The 17,446-nt window shown below is 36.4% G+C and overlaps 1 protein-coding gene across 2 annotated transcripts in view; it reads left to right on the forward strand.

Annotated features, from left to right (window-relative positions):
• The window catches only part of Ndfip1 (Nedd4 family interacting protein 1), a 53,089-nt gene extending 36,184 nt beyond the window's left edge, over positions 1-16,905 (forward strand). For both annotated transcript variants that reach the window (XM_047555955.1, XM_047555954.1), the window contains exons 5-8: positions 1,577-1,701; positions 5,020-5,086; positions 8,178-8,283; positions 15,925-16,905. In XM_047555955.1, the coding sequence (XP_047411911.1) occupies positions 1,577-1,701; positions 5,020-5,086; positions 8,178-8,281 (296 nt within the window). In that variant the 3' untranslated portion in view covers positions 8,282-8,283; positions 15,925-16,905. The remainder of the gene's footprint in view (positions 1-1,576; positions 1,702-5,019; positions 5,087-8,177; positions 8,284-15,924) is intronic.
• Positions 16,906-17,446: the final 541 nt, after the last annotated feature.

Below are 17,446 nucleotides of genomic sequence, written 5' to 3' on the forward strand. Positions count from 1 at the left end.
TGGGGAAAAAGGTACACTCATACATTGCTGGTGGGGCTGCAAATTAGTGCAGCCACTCTGGAAAGCAGTGTGGAGATTCCTTAGAAAACTTGGAATGGAACCACCATTTGACCCAGCTATCCCACTCCTTGGCCTATACCCAAAGGACTTAAAATCAGCATACTACAGGGATACAGCCACATCAATGTTCATAGCTGCTCAATTCACAATAGCCAGACTGTGAACCAACCTAGATGCCCTTCAATTGATGAATAGATAAAGAAACTGTGATATATACACACACACATACACACACACACACAATGGAATATTACTCGGCCATAAAGAATGATAAAATTATGGCATTTGCAGGCAAATGGATGAAATTGGAGAATATCATGCTAAGTGAGATAAGCCAATCTCAAAAAACCAAAGGACGAATGATCTCACTGATAAGTGGATGATGACACATAATGGGGGGTGGGAGGGATTAGTGTTAGGGTTAGAGTTAGGGTTAGGGAGGGGAGCAAGAATGGAGGAAGGAAGGACTGTATAGAGGAAAAAGAGGGGTGGGGGGTGGGGGGAAGGGAAAAAATAGCAGAATGAATCAAACATTACCCTATGTAAATTTATGATTACACAAATGGTATGCCTTTACTCCATGTACAAACAGAGAAACAACATGTGTCCCATTTGTTTACAATTAAAAAACAAAAACAAAAAACCAGGGTTCTTTGGATCTATGGGAAATAAAATTAAAGCAGTTATTGGAAGGCTACATTTTTACGTGAGCTAAGCTTCTTTTTCCAAGTCTATAGGGCCTCTTAATAATATTCCTACTCACACCTAATCTGTAGTGTAGGAATTAAATGCCATAGTCTGATAAGTTTTATTCTATAAGCTTCTATTTTTTTAAAAAAACTTTTTTTAGTTGTTAATGAACCTTTATTTATTTATTTATATGTGGTGCTGAGATTGAAACCCAGTGCCTCACATGTGCTAGGCACGTGCTCTATCACTGAGCCACAACCCCAACCTAGCTTCTATTTTTTGATAGGTCAAAGCATCTTGATTTTTCCCTTGGATGATATTGTGCATTTATCTTTCCATGAGTCTTATTTAGAAGTGAGCAACTATTTCCCCGCCCCTCTTTATTAAAAATAAAGAAAATGCAGTGTTTTTAGGGGTAATGTTATATAAACTGTCAGAATTCACAACAGGACAAGTAACTTGAATCAGATTATTTGAGGGCACCAATTTAATGACCAAAGCTTGCATTTTATTTGCTGAAGTATGTAACGTACAGTAAAGAGCACAGGTCATGGGTATTCAGATTGGTGAATGTTAAGACATTTTTGACAGTGAACAGAAATAGACACAATAGTATAAAATGTGATATTCAGATAGGATGTTTTCTTATTGCTTTTAGGGGAAGACAGAAGGATGGTTGTTTGGGGGAGGATGGGGTGAGGGCTGTGAACGGCAGGCTGTCTTTTATCCTGGGGAAGGTAATTGAAACAGGTAGATGTAAAGGGCATTCCTGCTCCTTGTCTAGTAAGACAGGTTGGCATCTTTTTTTCCCTTCTGCTTTTTACAGTGGCGTTCCTCTTCAACTGGATTGGGTTTTTCCTGTCTTTCTGCCTGACCACCTCAGCTGCAGGAAGGTACGGGGCCATCTCAGGATTTGGTCTCTCTCTAATTAAGTGGATCCTGATTGTCAGGGTAAGTTGTACAACAGGAAAGATAGATTCTGCAAAGAGAAAGTAATCAGAATGATTTTGAATGTTTGATTCTTTATCATTTGCATTTTTGAAGTTATTGCAACATTTAAAATTATGCTAATCTTTGTTTCTGGTTTAATAATGAAGTTGAACCAAAATCAGTTGCAAGTGGTTCCTGCATCAAATTTTTGTAGTCAAATATAATGAATATTGGTCTATTCTACAGGTTGTTCACCACCTGCTTTTTTGTTTTTGTTTATTTTTATTTTTCATGGTGCTGGAGATTGAATGTAGGCTTCGTGCATGCTAGGCCAGCACTGTACCACTGAGCTATACCCCCAGCTCTGCTTTTTTTTTTTTTTCATGCTTATGATAATGTGTGTGTACAGTTGAAAATTTTATAATTAAAAGGATATCATGTCTTTGGTGTTTCATCAAAAACAGGCAATCCTCTCATTAATTCTTCTAAAATTTTAGTCTTAATTTCTTCTTCCCTGTTTGTTTTCACTCCTTCTGGGCTTGGTTTGGCCAAAATGTTTGTGGAGCCAACAGTATTTAACAAATACTGCTCCATTAGGGGTCTACTTCTGAAGCAAATTAGAGAGCTGTGTATTCCTTCAGTGATTTGGGAGTTGCCAGTTAAAATTGTATGAAGTTATTTAAAGTTCTAAAACATCCCAACTTTTAAAGTATTCTCTGATTTTTCGTTAAGTTTATTGCTGTTGTCATCCTTCCAGACAAAACCAGTTTATTCATTGTAAGTTCGCATGCTTAAGTAATGGATGTTGATTGACAACTTTGGTTTTTAAAGTAGTTCCACTTTATTTATTCTGAAGCAGTTAACATTTTTAGGTTTCCAGAATCCTTTAATAATCTGATAAAAAACCATGAGCTTTTCCCTGAGGCAGTTAATGTATGCTTATCTAAAACATGGGCTTTAAGTTAAGAACTTAGACCCCAAAGAAGTTTTCATTCCTTCTCAAAATCTTGTTATGTTTTATTAAAAAATAAAATACCATGTCATAGTCCTCCTGTGTTTTCGGTTTTGCTTTCCATGGTTTCAATTCCCTGTGGTCAGTCCAAGTCTGAAAATGTTAAATGGAAAATTTTAGAAATAAACAACTTGTAAATTCTAAATTGCATGCCATCCTGAGCAGTGTGATGAAATGAACCATCACACTCAAGACCTGAGTGATTGTTCTGCTAGTGTACCCATGCTGTATGTAGTTCCCGCTTTAGTCACTTAGTAGCCATCTCGTTATCAGATTATCATGGAATCAAAGTGCTGGTGTTCAGGTCATCCTTATTTTACTTAATAATAGCCCCCAAAACAAATACAGGGATGTTCATAATTTGGATATGTCAGAAAGAAGCCATAAAATGCTTTTTTTGTGTGTGAAAAGGTTCTTGACAATAAAAGGGGGAGAATCATAGACTAGGGTTCCTTTTTCTTTTTTATTTTTTTGTGTGGTACTGAGGATTGAACCCAGGACCTCTTACTGGTAGACAAGTGCTCTACCACTGAGCTACATCCCCAGCCCTTTTTATTTTTGTTTTTGAGACAGAATCTCACTAAGATGCCCAGGCTGGTCTCAGACTTGCAGTCCTCCTATCTAACTGGGATTGTAGGAACATACCACCACACCCAGCTATTTACTAAAGTTTCCGTTTCCAAGATTTATAATACAATATGATATTTTGGGAGAGAAACCATGCTAACTTTTTTCACAGCATATTGTTAAAGTTGTTTTAATATTAGTTATTGTTAATTTCCTCCTTTGCCTAATTTATAAATTAAACCATATCACAGGTAAGTATGTATAGGAAAAAAAATCTTTTATATGTAGGATTTGCCACTATCTCAGTTTCAGACATCCACTGCGGGGGGTGGGGGTCTTGGAAGTTATGCCCTATGGACAAGTGGGGGACTAGTATATATGAATCTTCAAATGGCATTAAGTCCTTTGATGCCAAAACTTCCAAACAAAACAAATAGAATTAGTTACCAGTCTTTTTGTGTGTGTGTGTGTGTGTGTATGTGTGTGGTGCTGGGGATTGAACCTGCAGCCTTGTGCTTGTGAGGCAAGCACTCTACCAACTGAGCTATCTCCCTAGCCCATTACCAGTCTTTTTTGAAATTAAATTTTTAACTAAATTTTAACTAATTTTTAACTGACTGAAATGAATCCACTTAAATCAGGATGTTTTTGAATGTGAGTAATTGAAAACCCAACTCCAAGTGGCTTAGAAAATCAGAAAAATGATGGGGAAAGTTTATTTCCCATGAAAAAGAGTCCTGACATGGAGGTTAGTTAAATCTCTAGTTCATCAACATCATGAGAGAGAGCTGACATTAGCATGTTGCTATCATTCCCACTGAAGATGGCAGTTTCAGATACTACATTGAAACACAACATGTTCAGCAAAACAAAGGGAGCTACAGGTGGCTCCTGCGTTTGTGATAGAGTCATGTTCTGATAAACCCATCATAAGTTGAAAACAGTGAGTCAGAAATGCATTTGGTAACACCTAACCTACCAAACATCCTAGCTTAGCGTCAGAGGTATACTATAGAATTGCCAGTTGTTCTGCCTCATGGCTGACAGAAAGCTATGGTTCACCACTGCGGCCCAGCATTGTGAGAGCACTGAATATCACTAGTCCAGGAAAAGATCAACATTCAAAGTATACTGAATGGTATTGCTTTTGTACCATCATAAAGTCGAAATTTTTTAAGTTGAAAAATCTGTTGGCCCTTCTGTATTTCTTTTCCTCCATTGTTCTTTAAGAGCATGGAAGCATTCTCAGAAACCCTGAATATCTGCTGGCCACAATGATACCCTGTATCCATTTCTAAACCAGTTACTGGCAAAGGCATAGGATTACCAAGGTCAAGGCAAGGCTGGAGGAGTGGGAACAAAATTGGGCCTCGTAGAAAGGAGGCAATATTAGGGAAACAATTGGTTTTACCACTGCATAAGTCAAGTGAAACATCATTGAAACATGTTTCTAGAAGGGCAAATACTATGTGAGGGGGAAGTTTTTTTTTAAATCAAATTTTATATACTTTCAAAACAAGGAGGCCATAAAGCTAATGCTATAAAAGGATTGCTTTCTATGAGATGAAATAGATTTGTATTTATCAGACCATTTCAAATCAGTAACACATAAAACACTTCAACTTGCATTTTTTTAAACTTTTGTAAGGACTAAATGATAGCAGTGGTTTAACAAATGACTTGTATGTTATGTGCCCTTAAATTAATGTGTAAAATTGTGTTTGTTAAGCTGATATAAAGTGTTTTCCTTATTTTTTCAGTTTTCTACCTATTTCCCTGGATACTTTGATGGTCAGTACTGGCTCTGGTGGGTGTTCCTGGTTTTAGGTAAGCACTTTTAATATAAAAAAAGTAGAGAAAAATTTATGTTAAATTTTAAAAGTAAAATTACTTTTAGTAAATCCTCATCTCACTTATTACATAGCAATATAATAATTATCAATTAAAAGTGTAATTTTGAAAATGTTTCTTTCTTAAAGATTAGGCTGTTGTCACCATCAGAGTAATATGCATGTTAATGACAAGTCCGTAGTGGTTTTTCTTAACCCATTTATATATACTCTTCCCCACTTTATCAGTAGGGTATTACTGATGAGTGTATAATCTGTGGAATTTCCCTCCTATTATTGCCACAAATTGTTCACAAACTCAGCCTCAAATTGCTCATAGGTGTATTGTAACCAATTGCACTCCCGAGTGTTAGTAGTTTATCTTTGGTTAGATCTCAGTAGACAACAGAGATGAATATCCTTATTAGACATAACTTCTGAAATGACTGTTATTGGATTTCCAGAATTCTTTAGTTCACCATTTAAGAATTACTTTATAGTGGGGATGAAACTTCCAAAAAAATACCCAGGTATTTCAGACTATCAGTTTTAAGATTTTATTTTTTACTCTAAATATTTCCTTTAGAAACAAAAAGAAAAAAGAAAAAAAAAAAAAAAAAACCACTGGGGTGAATTGTTTTAATGTGGCTTATTCATTGTTCATACAGAAAATGTATGTGATACAATATGAGAGGCCATCATCACTGTTGTTATTCTATGAATCAAAAGTGGGCCTAGTTACAGCTGTTAAAGATGATGTTGATTGCCACATTGCCCATTGGTGACACCATTTTCTCCTACCTCCTGGTTTGGGCCCTTTTTTTACCTCTTTATTAAGATTCTTGGTGGTATTCTATTCATGGACCTGGCACATACCTAATAGGTCTTAATAGATTCAGGACCTGCTTTGCTTAGTTTGACAGTCACATGTTGCTGACCCTGAATTTTGCATCGAAAATACAAGTCATCTATCACTTTATTCGCTGCCCTTTTCTGCCTGTAGGATCATCCACTCTGCTGTTGGTCATTGGAATTCCAATAATTGGAGAAAGATAAAGTGATTTTTCCTCTCCCTTGATTACTGAGAAGTTTAATGGTAAAAATGCCTACCAAGACAGTAACTTACGAGGAATAATTCTTTGACTTGCTTATTCTCTAAACTGTATTTTCAAGAGAACCTAAAGTTAAATCAAATCCTGAATGAACCAGAGTTATTAAGTATGTTTGCAGAGTGGTTGATTGTAGCATAAATTATTTTTAAAAATTTAATGGATTGATTTCCTTTCTATATTAAAGTTTCATGGAAAATGGATTTATAATACTTTCCTCATTGATTATTCCTGCTGTGTACTTTTTTTCTTGTATGCGAAACATGTTAAGACTCTAGTTATACTTATATGCATTTGCACCCAATGTTTTGGTCATTTTTGGATCTTCTTGAAAAGTATGTTTTATGGAGTTTCTTCTGCAAGGGACTTGGCAGAGCTCTCAGGCTAGAAGCTCATAAGCTACATCCAGCGAGTAGTTGTGGTTTGTTTCACTCTTGTTTATTTTTGCAATACTGGGAATTAAACCCAGGGGCACTCTACCACTGAGATATATTCCCCAGCTCTTTAAAAAAAATTTTGAGACAAGGACTCACTGAGTTGCCCAAGGCTGACCTTGAACTTGTAGTCCTTCCACAGTCCTTCCGCATCAGCCTCCTGAGTTACTGGGATCATGCTGCCACATAATCCCAGTGGCTATACCACAGTTTTGTTTTGTTTTTTTAACCTTTTTTAAATTTAGTTGTCAACATTTGAAAATCAATTTTCATAGAAATCATCTGTGGGGTTTTTTTGTTTGTTCATTTTACTTTTCTTAAAAGTTGGACTATCTAGCAAAACTGGTCTACATTCTCATCTCACACAGCACCCTTTGGTTGGATCTGAGCTGAATTATAGCTATCCTCTCCACACAGGTCATATGCTCTCCATTTTAGAAGAACTCTGCTCCCCCCTCGCCCATCCCAGTGTTTGGAAGGGTAACCCTTATTTTATAGTTATGTGCTTTTGATGCCAAACAGAACGGTATTCACTGAGCCCAACAATGACAACTCTTGCTTATTGTCCAAAATAATTTCTCCTGAGTACAAAGTTTTCCACCACTGAGTATATTTAAATATGTGTCCAGGAAAGTTGATGAATTGTTGCCTGGACTGAAAAAGGGGGAGGAAGGAACAGGGGTAGTGACTGCTAATAGGGCTAACAGGGTTTGGGGGAATGAGAAACATGTTCTAAAATTAGATTGTGGTTATGGCTATACAAGTCTGTAAATGTACTAGAGCCCAGCTTACTGTATACAGTGAATTTATGATATGTAAATTGTGTCTCAATACCCATGTTTAAAAATATACTTAAAACTCAGGGACCATCTCAGAAGGAGAGTCAGAAGTGTATGGTTTCCATTGGAGGGGGAGCATCACCTCCCCACAGACCACTTCAAGAAGTGCAAACTTATGTGAATGAGTAGCTTCTGGTACAGTTGTAAAAATCAAAACAAAAAAACCAGTATTAATGAATACAGAAAGAACTTAACAATTGAGAATATGAGAAATGCTATCATGTGTTATAATAGGTGAAGGGATCCTGACATCTAGTGGACAGCTTTATGTACTGTTGACAAAAAAAAAAAAAAAAAAAAAAATCTCAAGGAAGGTTAGAATACTATTTACCTGAGAAAAACACTGTTCTAACTTCTCCCTGTTTTGGAATTTATTACTGGCATTCATTTTTTATTTTTTCTTTTTCTTTTTTGGACTCAGTAAAACAGTGAGGCCTCCAAATATAAATGTCTGACCTCATCTTACTTTCTTTTTTCTTTTTAGACTTAGTAGATTTTCAATATGCAAAGTAGACTTTTGACTCTTGATATTATGCCTTTTCATTAAGGAATGGATAATTTGGAATAAAAAACCTTCTGGAAATTGCTCATGTTTTAATAGCCTTTAGGAGAAAAATAACAAAGAATTGCTGTCAGGAGGAATATTTCTGGGGTAGGGACTTAACATGAAAATTATAAATTCACTTGACTTTTCTTTTTTAAATTAGGCTTTCTCCTGTTTCTCAGAGGATTTATCAATTATGCAAAAGTCCGGAAGATGCCAGAAACTTTCTCAAATCTCCCCAGGACCAGAGTTCTCTTTATTTATTAAAGGTATGGGGCAGTGAGGAAGATGTGTTTAATCCCAGTGCTTATTTGCATTCAGTTTTAGAGTAAGTGTCTGTGGTAGGAGGTACATAGAAGGTAAGCAGACACAGTCCCTGTCTTTTGGCAGTTTCTACTTTATTAAGGGGATGGTCTACCAAAAACATTGATAAAGGCAAGTGAGAAAACTGCTATAGGAGAAAACATCATCTCATGCTTTGACAGTATAAAAGAAGGAGAGGCCTTAGTACTGTCATCAGGAAGATAGGATATTGATTGATTGATGGAATCACACATCCTGTTAGCGTTGTACCAGTTCCCAAGGACAGCATTCAGAAGGAACCTTAATGCCTAATCACTCTTTTCCAATTATGTAGAGCCCCTGAGGTCAGAGTGAGGAGAGACTATAAAAATAGTTAAGGAACTCCATTTGCCTGGGCTACTAATAAGCTCAGCAAGGCTTCAATCTCTCTCTCTCTCTCTCTCTCTCTCTCTCTCTACTGGGGATTTGACCCAGGGGTGCTTTAGCACTGAGCTACATCCCCAGTCCTTTTTGAAATTTTGAAACAGGCTCTCTGTAAGTTGCCGAGGGTCTCACTAAACTGCTGAAGCTGGCTTTGTACTTGTGATCCTCCCACCTCAGCCTCCTTAGTCGTTGGAATTACAGTCATGTGTCACTATGACCAGTAGGCTTACATCTCTTAAAATTTATCATTTAACCTTTTCTGATGCCTCCTTTCACATCACACTCATAGGTTATTACTCTTGTGGTGAGGCGAGTGAAACCCAGAAGGAAGGGGAGAAAGTACCTTTTTCCTTGCTTAGAACAGGAGGACTAAGCCCTGCCAAAGCTCTTTGATTCACACATAGTTTTCTCAAGAGGCTGACTCCCTCTTACAGCAGTAGACAGAAGTAACTACCTAAAGGAAGAGATAGAAAAGCCTAAAAAAGAATATGCCAGACCGAGCTCTTTGGTAAGGCAATCTAGGCCCTCTTGACGCTATTCCTTGGGCTTTTCAGAGCTGTGTGGATGATAGAATGGAATGTTGAGTACCACTCAGAGACCAGTTCATTCGAAGGCCTCACACAATGTGTGTGCAGCAGTAGTGACAAATATTAAGTGACAGAGTTTCAACAAGTGGAAATTAGATAGCGTGGGGAAGAATTTCAAAATCACTTGAGGAAGAGTAAAGAGCAGAAATAGAGGCAGGGAAGTACAAGTGATAGCAACACGATGGGCACATAAAGGAGTATCAAGGGTCAAGGCTGGAAAATCAGGTTGAATCAGTGCTCTTAAATATCTTGAGTACTAAGACCATTTTCAGTGGAAGCATCAAGTTCATAGAGCTGCCCTTTAACCCACTGACATGTTGACTGGGTGCAAGCTAAGCCCATGAGAAAATGAATTTTTATTTGGTATCTAGTATAATAGTTTATGTAGGTAATGATATACTAAGAGTGAGCTTTTCAGTTTTGAAGGTTTAAGATGGTCTCAAGATGTATGTGCCAAGAAAATAAAGTACTGTATTTAATTTGTCAGGTATTGGCAATATGGTGTTAAAAGCTTTTAAGCAACAGAATAATATGATACCTTCTTGAATACAACAAAAAATTTTTTCAAGCATAATGTAATCAAAATAAGTTTTCCATATGTCAGATACTGTATTAAACATTTTATATGTGTAATTAAATATACTTATGTAAGTAACAGATGGCTTAAACTTGTGTTTTAAGTTATTTCTTTAAGGGATTATGTACTTTGTGCTTGTTCTTTTTTTAAGGGGGAATCTTAATATTGCATGCTTCAAAATGTGTGGCATTTGGTGAATTTGATTTTGGTCACAAAGCCTGGACACGGATGTACATTAACACTGGCTTAGGCCCTAAGGCCTATGGTGTGTCTTTGTGTTTAGGGCATCCTAACTTTAAGAGGATTATCAGATGTTCTGTGTGGTTTTATTCAGTTACTGTTGTCATCTTTCATCTACATATCTGATTATAATATACAGTTAGCCTTAGGGTTAACTCTCACCCAGCAAAGATCAAAAGTTAATGCTTTGGGGTTATTACAAGGCTTTCTTACAAAGAGGGCTGAAATCACACTGAAATTTCCCCTAAAACATTGTTATGCAAAAGATCCCAAGGGGCCTGGTGTGGTTGTGGTACACGCCTGTAATCCTAGTGGCTTGGGAGGCTGAGGCAGGATGATCACAGCAGGTTCAAAGCCAGCCACAGCAAGAGTGAGGTGCTAAACAACTCAGTAAGACTCTGTGTCTAAATAAAATACAAAATAGGGCTAGGGATGGGGCTCAATGGTTGAGTGCCCCTGAGTTTAATCTTCAGTACCCCCACCCCTGCAAAAAAAATCCCAAGGGGACAGATTTCTTTCTTCTTTTAAATAATGAATTCTTTAGGTAGCAATGAATTTCTCAGTGGACTGATGTCATGACCCCTTTGTCTGTTCTCTGTATTCTTCAGTTAGATAAAAATTTGAATTTTGGGGACTGGGGAGATAGCTCAGTTGGTAGAGTGCTTGCCTTGCAAGCACAAGGCCCTGGGTTCGATTTCCCAGCACCACCAAAAAAAAAAACCCAAAAATTTGAATTTTTATTAGAGGAATGCATACCTTCATGTTGCTTTTAATCTATAACATAATATCAGATCAAAGAAAGCCCAAAATACTCAGACTTCCTAGATTGTTGGGGACTTTAATGAAATTTTTTGGTTTTATTTTCTAAAAATTTGAAATGTTTTATGAATGTTTTGAATTTAAGACAATACATCTAGCTAGGCATGATGAACACCTCTGTAATCCCAGTAACTCCGGAGGCTGAGGGAAGTGCAGGAGGATTGCAAGTTTGAGGCCAGCCTCAGCAATTTAGCAAAGCCCTATCTCAAAAATTTAAAAAGTAAAAAGAGCTGGGAATGTAGCTCAGTAGAAGATGTCCCTAAGACTGCAGAATAAATTATTAAATAAGAAATAAATAAGTAAATAAAAATAAAATCTTTAGGGTTATGATTTGAAGCAGGCAGTCCTTAATAATAATGCTATGTGAACTGTCAAGGAGCTTGTTTGAAATCAAGACTCTTGACAGAGCTTCAGCTCTAGGGAAGTAGGTCAGTGGTATAGCACTTGCCTAATATATACAAGACCCTGAGTTCAGTGCCCAGCACTGCAAGAAAAAAAATTTTATGTACAGTCAACGAATGTTCCCCCAGCAGAGGGCATGATAGCATTTATTTACTATTTCTGCCCAGCAGTGAAACCCAAGGTGATTTGAAAATCATTCTTGACATAGAGGATTCAGTGCTCCAAATTAAAAGTTTGGGGGACTTAAAGTGTCGTTTAGAATTCTAATGACATTCTTACTAATTCTCAGGATCTCAGCGGGAACCTGAAAAGACATAATATACTATGGGATTGAATGTCCTTTGTCCATTGAAGGGGATAAGAATTCATATCCAAATGTGGATAACTTTCTTCCTCTAGTTCAGAGTAAATTTAGTTAGAAGATGTACTGGAAACCCATCAGGTGTGAAGGCTTTTCTTTTATTGACTCCTGCTTTCTTCGATGGTAATAACACTTGTTAAAAACTAACTGTATCCAGGCCCTGTGGCACATGCCTGTAATCCCAGTGACTGGGGAAGCTGACACAGGAGGATCACAGATTCAAAGCCAGACTCAGCCATTTAGTGATGCTCAAAGCAACTAGGAGAGACCCTGTTTCAAAATAAAAAATAAAAAGGGATTGGGATGTGGATGAACTTCTGGGTTCAATCCCCAGTATCACCCCCCTCCAAAAAAAAGATAAGTATAGGCTTACTTTTTGCCAGAAAGACCACAGGAAGGAAATTTTTAAAATAATTTCGCCATAACAGAAAAATAACACACCTTCTATGCTGTATTAACATTTGGAATTTTGCTAGAGGAGGCTATTAGCTTAGTGACTTTTCTGTTTAGACTACCCAAAAGAAAAAAACCAGTCTGGGGGACTGGGGTTGTGGCTCAGTGGTAGAGCATTCACCTAGCATATGTGAGGCACTGCTTTCGATTCTCAGCACCACATATAAAAAAAAAATAAAAATAAAGATCCATCAACAACTAAAAAAATTAAAATTAAAATATTAAAAATAAAAACAACAAAAAACAAAAACCAATCTGAAAATGATCCCCAAAGACCCAAGCATATGTTACAAAAGCCTACTGACACTCTGTACTCCTGTCAAGCACATCATCAGAGCCTGTAGAGGTTCTGGAAGGCAGACAGGGAAGGTATACAGATAGCTCAGTTAACCGGTCTTCTACTTGATAACAAAAGCCAGAAGAAACTGCTAAAAGTGGACACAGTGTTATCTACTGTGTGATTGAGAAGAAGGAAAAGAAACAAATATTCCTTATTATTGTTAAAAAGAAGCATACTTTTTAGAAACATCTTTACTTGATGTGGTAAAAAATCAAAATTCACACTTATTTTGTTCAGGACTGGGGATATAGCTCAGTGGTAGAGCACTTACCTAGGATGCATGAGACCCTCCCTGAGTTCAATTCCTAACACCACTTGAAAAGTAAAAAGTAAATGTACTGTGTTCACTGAAAAGTACACTGTTATGGAATTCTACCTTCTCTGATGCTGCCAGGTAAATGAGGCATGAGCTTCAGTAACTGTAAGGTGGTAGCATAATTAGTTGATTTTATCTAACCCTATTTGTGTTGTACCGAAAGCATTTGTACATATGAAGTATAATATATGTAGAAGTCTATTGAAAAGAAGCAAAACAGTCATTAAGCCCTGACATTAATGAGCTAGGGCCCTTTGTAATTAAAAAACGATTCCTATGTCCAGGTATATACCTGAGGGATCAAATATTTTAGTTTTTCTATATGATAGAAATTCTATATAATGGTCCCCCAGTTCCTTAGTATCCCTCATTTTATTAAAGGAATTTCTTCTCTGATAAGCGGATGAGGACATATAATGGGGGGTGGGAGGGGTTAGCATTAGGTTTAGGGTTAGGGATAAGGAGAGCGGTAAGAATGAAGGAAAGAAGGACTGTATAGAGGGAAAAGAGGGGTGGGAGGGGTGGAGGGAAGGGAAAAAAAATAAACATCATTGCCCTATGTAAACGTATGATTAAAAAAAAAGGAATTTCTTCTCAAGGTAAAGTTTAATTTAATGGACCGCGTTTTAAGTGGCAATACAATAGAAATGGTGTTTGCAGTGGATTTTCTATTTTTAAAAATTGACAAAACATCCACAAGAACTGGTTTGGTTGTCTTCCTACCTCAATTAAAATGATCTATAGGCTTTTAGATCCTTTTTGTTTCCAAAGTGATCTGATTCATAGTTTAGTAATGATGTCCACAGTCCCCAAAATCTGTTTGTCCTTCAGCTTATGTAGCACCAGTGTTTGTGTGACACTGCCAGTCAAGTGGATGTGAACAGGCCTCTAGTAGACAGCAGTGCCTTTTAGAAGACTCTTTCATTTAGTTTGTATGGTCATTGACATTATCTACAGTAACGTATAGAGGTCCTCTTAAGGAATGTTTTTGTTTTGGTGTGTGGTGTTGGGGATTGAATTTAGGTGCTTGAACTTGCTAGGCAGGTAGTCTACCCCTGAGCCACAATCTAACCCTCTTATTAAATTTTTTATTTTGAGACAAGGTCTCACTAAGTTACCCAAACTAGCCTTGAGCTTGTGATCCCCTTGCTTCGGCCTCCCCAGTATCTGGAATTATAGGCATGAGCCACTGCTCCCAGCCTCTTAACAGATTTTAAATGGTTGTTGGGTGTCAGGCTTTGACTTTGAAAGAGTTAAAGCTGTTTAGAAACAGTTAAGGCTGTTGATGAAGCAGCATGAACTAACACATTTTCTTTATCATAATGTTCTTGAAAACTCTAGTGTTTTGACCTAATAGTCATTGTTTCATCAGTTTTCATCTGTTAATCAAAATTTATAAAACAGAAATTACTTTGGTTTGTAATGAGTGTGACCTTATTACAGAAGCCTCCATTTGATAGCAGTCTGCCAATTTTCTTTTTTCTTCTTGGTTTTCTTGGTTTTCGTAGTTCCTTATATCCTGTCTCTCTGTCTGTGTACATTCTGAGGCCTTTCAGTCTTTCACGTCTCTCAGCCTAAATAACAGTTATACTTATAGTCAGTGTCGTTGGTTTACTGAACATAACTGAATTTGGAATTTGTAAAAATGTTGACAGATTTTAAAGACTATGTTAATATCCTCCAGTCTTGTACCTTGTCTGCATTTGGACAGCCTTTTAAAGATTCTAGTCAGAAAAGATTTAAAAAAGGGGGTAAGCGGAGTGAGAGAAGAATGGAGGAACTTTAGATTATGTAGAAGGAAATGAGAGGGAGGGGGCATGAAAAATGGTGGAATGAGACAGACATCATTACCATATGTACATGTATGATTACATGAATGCTATGAATCTACATCATGTACAACCATAGAAATGAAATGCTGCACCCCATTTGCGTACAATGAATCAAAATGCAGTCTTGTAAAAAATAATAAATAAATAAATAATTTCTTTAAAAAAAGAAAAAAAAAAGGTGAATTCCTGTGGCTTTTACAGTAATCTGGAGAAAAGTAAACTAAAGGCCTGTACATGAACCCATTCAGTTGTCATTGAGCCCATCCAATTGTCACTTGGTGCTGGGTACTACAAGTAGTTTCTCAATAAATGTTTACTAAAATGATCAATATAATCTCTGTAGTGTTTCCGCTTTAGCATTACAATAGGGAGTTATGGTAGTTTTCCCCCAAGTTATTTCCATGAGAACCAAAACAATTTATTAAACCAATACAGAAATGCCTCAAAGTATTAGATGAAAACTGCATTTAACAAAATGTATGAACAGGTTGGGGATATTGCTTAGTGGTTGGAGTGCTTGCCTAGCATGAGCAGACCCAGGTTCAATCCCTAGTACCACCAAAAAGGGGAGAAGGGGCACTATCGACTTTAGTCTGAGAGCCTGTATTTCAGCCATGTGTAACTTTCTTAAAATCAGTTCAGGTCTACATATATTTATTATTTTCAGAAAAACATACCCCCAAATACTTTGACTTTTTATAAAATTTATTTTGAATTTATTTTTAAATAATATTTACGGAAATTGTGAGTTTATAGTGTTTTTGTTTTTTTAAACTTTGCCATGTCCATTTAAATATAGCATGATACCATCATCGACATCCTCATTGAAAATGAGTGAGATTGACAGAATTGTCTGGTAAAACAGTAACTTCAGGAATGTTAGGAAGATTACCTGTGCATTTGAATTCTGTTCTAAGTTTCAGTCATCTCTGACAGGGTTAAGAGTAAGATGGAGAATTGTTACTTCCATTCTGTTCTTAGAACAGAATGTTAGAACAGAGGAGAGAAACTCATAACCTCATGGGTTTTAGAGAAAGCAGACCAGTTCTTTCTAGTTCTCAAGACCTTGATAATGTTAAGAACTAAAAATTAATGTTTATTGAATACCATGATGTCAGTATATAGTAATCTGAAAACTATGTTAAAATGCACTTCTCGTGTCTACAAACATCCTGCTTGCTTTTGTGACTACATCCTTCTCTCAGCCAAAATAACAAGCTAACTAGAGTTTCAATATTCAATATCCTTCTCTGGCAGATGTTTTCTGGCAAAGGCCTTCCTGCGTTTATGAATTCTCTCTCAAGAAGCAAGAGAACACCTGCAGGAAGTGAATCAAGATGCAGAACACAGAGGAATAATCACCTGCTTTAAAAAATAAAGTACTGTTGAAAAAGATCATTTCTCTCTATTTGTTCCTAGGTGTAAAATTTTAATAGTTAATGCAGAATTCTGTAATCATTGAATCATTAGTGGTTAATGTTTGAAAAAGCTCTCGCAATCAAGTCTGTGATGTATTAATAATGCCTTATGTATTGTTTGTAGTCATTTTAAATAGCATGAGCCATGTCCCTGTAGTCAGTAGGGGGCAGTCTTGCTTTATTCATCTTCCATCTCAAAGCAAATTTGGAATTAAAGATTTTAGTGTAAGATATGTATAAGGCTGGCTATTTTAAAGGGGTTTTCTCAGAAGTTAAAATTTTTGTTATGACTGTATTTCTGCACATTTTCCATATTTGCTGTTAAAATTAATCTAGAAATATTCAATTATATTGTGTGTGAACACCTGGAAGCAAAATCATAGTGCAAAAATACATTAAAGGTGTGGTCAACAAAAGTATGTTCTTAATTGGTAAATAAATATTAATTTTTTATGGTCTGTATTTGAAATTTTGCAGTACCTTATTGTTCTGTGGTGTGTACCTAAGGAATTCTAAAGGTGTTGTCACTGTATAAAATAGAAACAAGGACAAATGCAACTTAATTACTAAAATGTAATTCTTGACACTGTATAATTAGAGTCCCAGAGGATTAGGTACTAGGAGCAAAGAAAGAATTAGCTTGGAACTTTTGAGATGATCCCTAATATACTGTACTACTTGCTTTTACAATGTGTTAGCAGAAACTGATGCGTTATAAATGTAGAATGATGTGCTTTCTGCCCAAGTGGCAATTCACCCTGGTTTGCTATATTAAAACTGTAAATACAACAGAACATTAATAAATGTCTCTTGTGTAGCATCTTTTACTGTAGATTAGTGTTTAATTTTTTTGGTTTGCATTTGTTGATTGCTAAAATGAATTTTTCTAATACTACAGTCATTCTGTAAATATTAAAAAACTGGTCTTGGGTCAGTTTTCAGCATATGAAATCTCTTCAGTACATTCCTAAAAATGTATGTGAACATTTTATGGACAAAAATGGGGAAAAATTCTAGAGATCATACAGAAATCATTCAGGAATTTCCAATTATGCTTCATTTCTTTAGACACACTTGTTGGTTACTTCCAACCAGTGTTTTTTCCGCTCATTTCCTGTATTGGCTCCTTTTCTCAATTGAACACAGCCTGTGGTTTAAGTCCGTGTGCACTCAGTTAAGGCTAATGATTTCTCATTCCTCCTAATCTCTATCCTTTTCTTAGTTGTATTAAATTATCAGCCATTTAGTTTTCCATTTTCCACTTATTCAAATGAAATATGCAAGAGTCAAATTATTACACAAACCAACACTAGCACAGTATGATAACTGTAAAGGTTTATTCATCTGCCCATGAACATCCA

The sequence above is a fragment of the Sciurus carolinensis genome, chromosome 6, assembly GCF_902686445.1.
Source record: "Sciurus carolinensis chromosome 6, mSciCar1.2, whole genome shotgun sequence".
In the NCBI taxonomy this organism is placed as follows: Eukaryota; Metazoa; Chordata; class Mammalia; order Rodentia; family Sciuridae; genus Sciurus; species Sciurus carolinensis.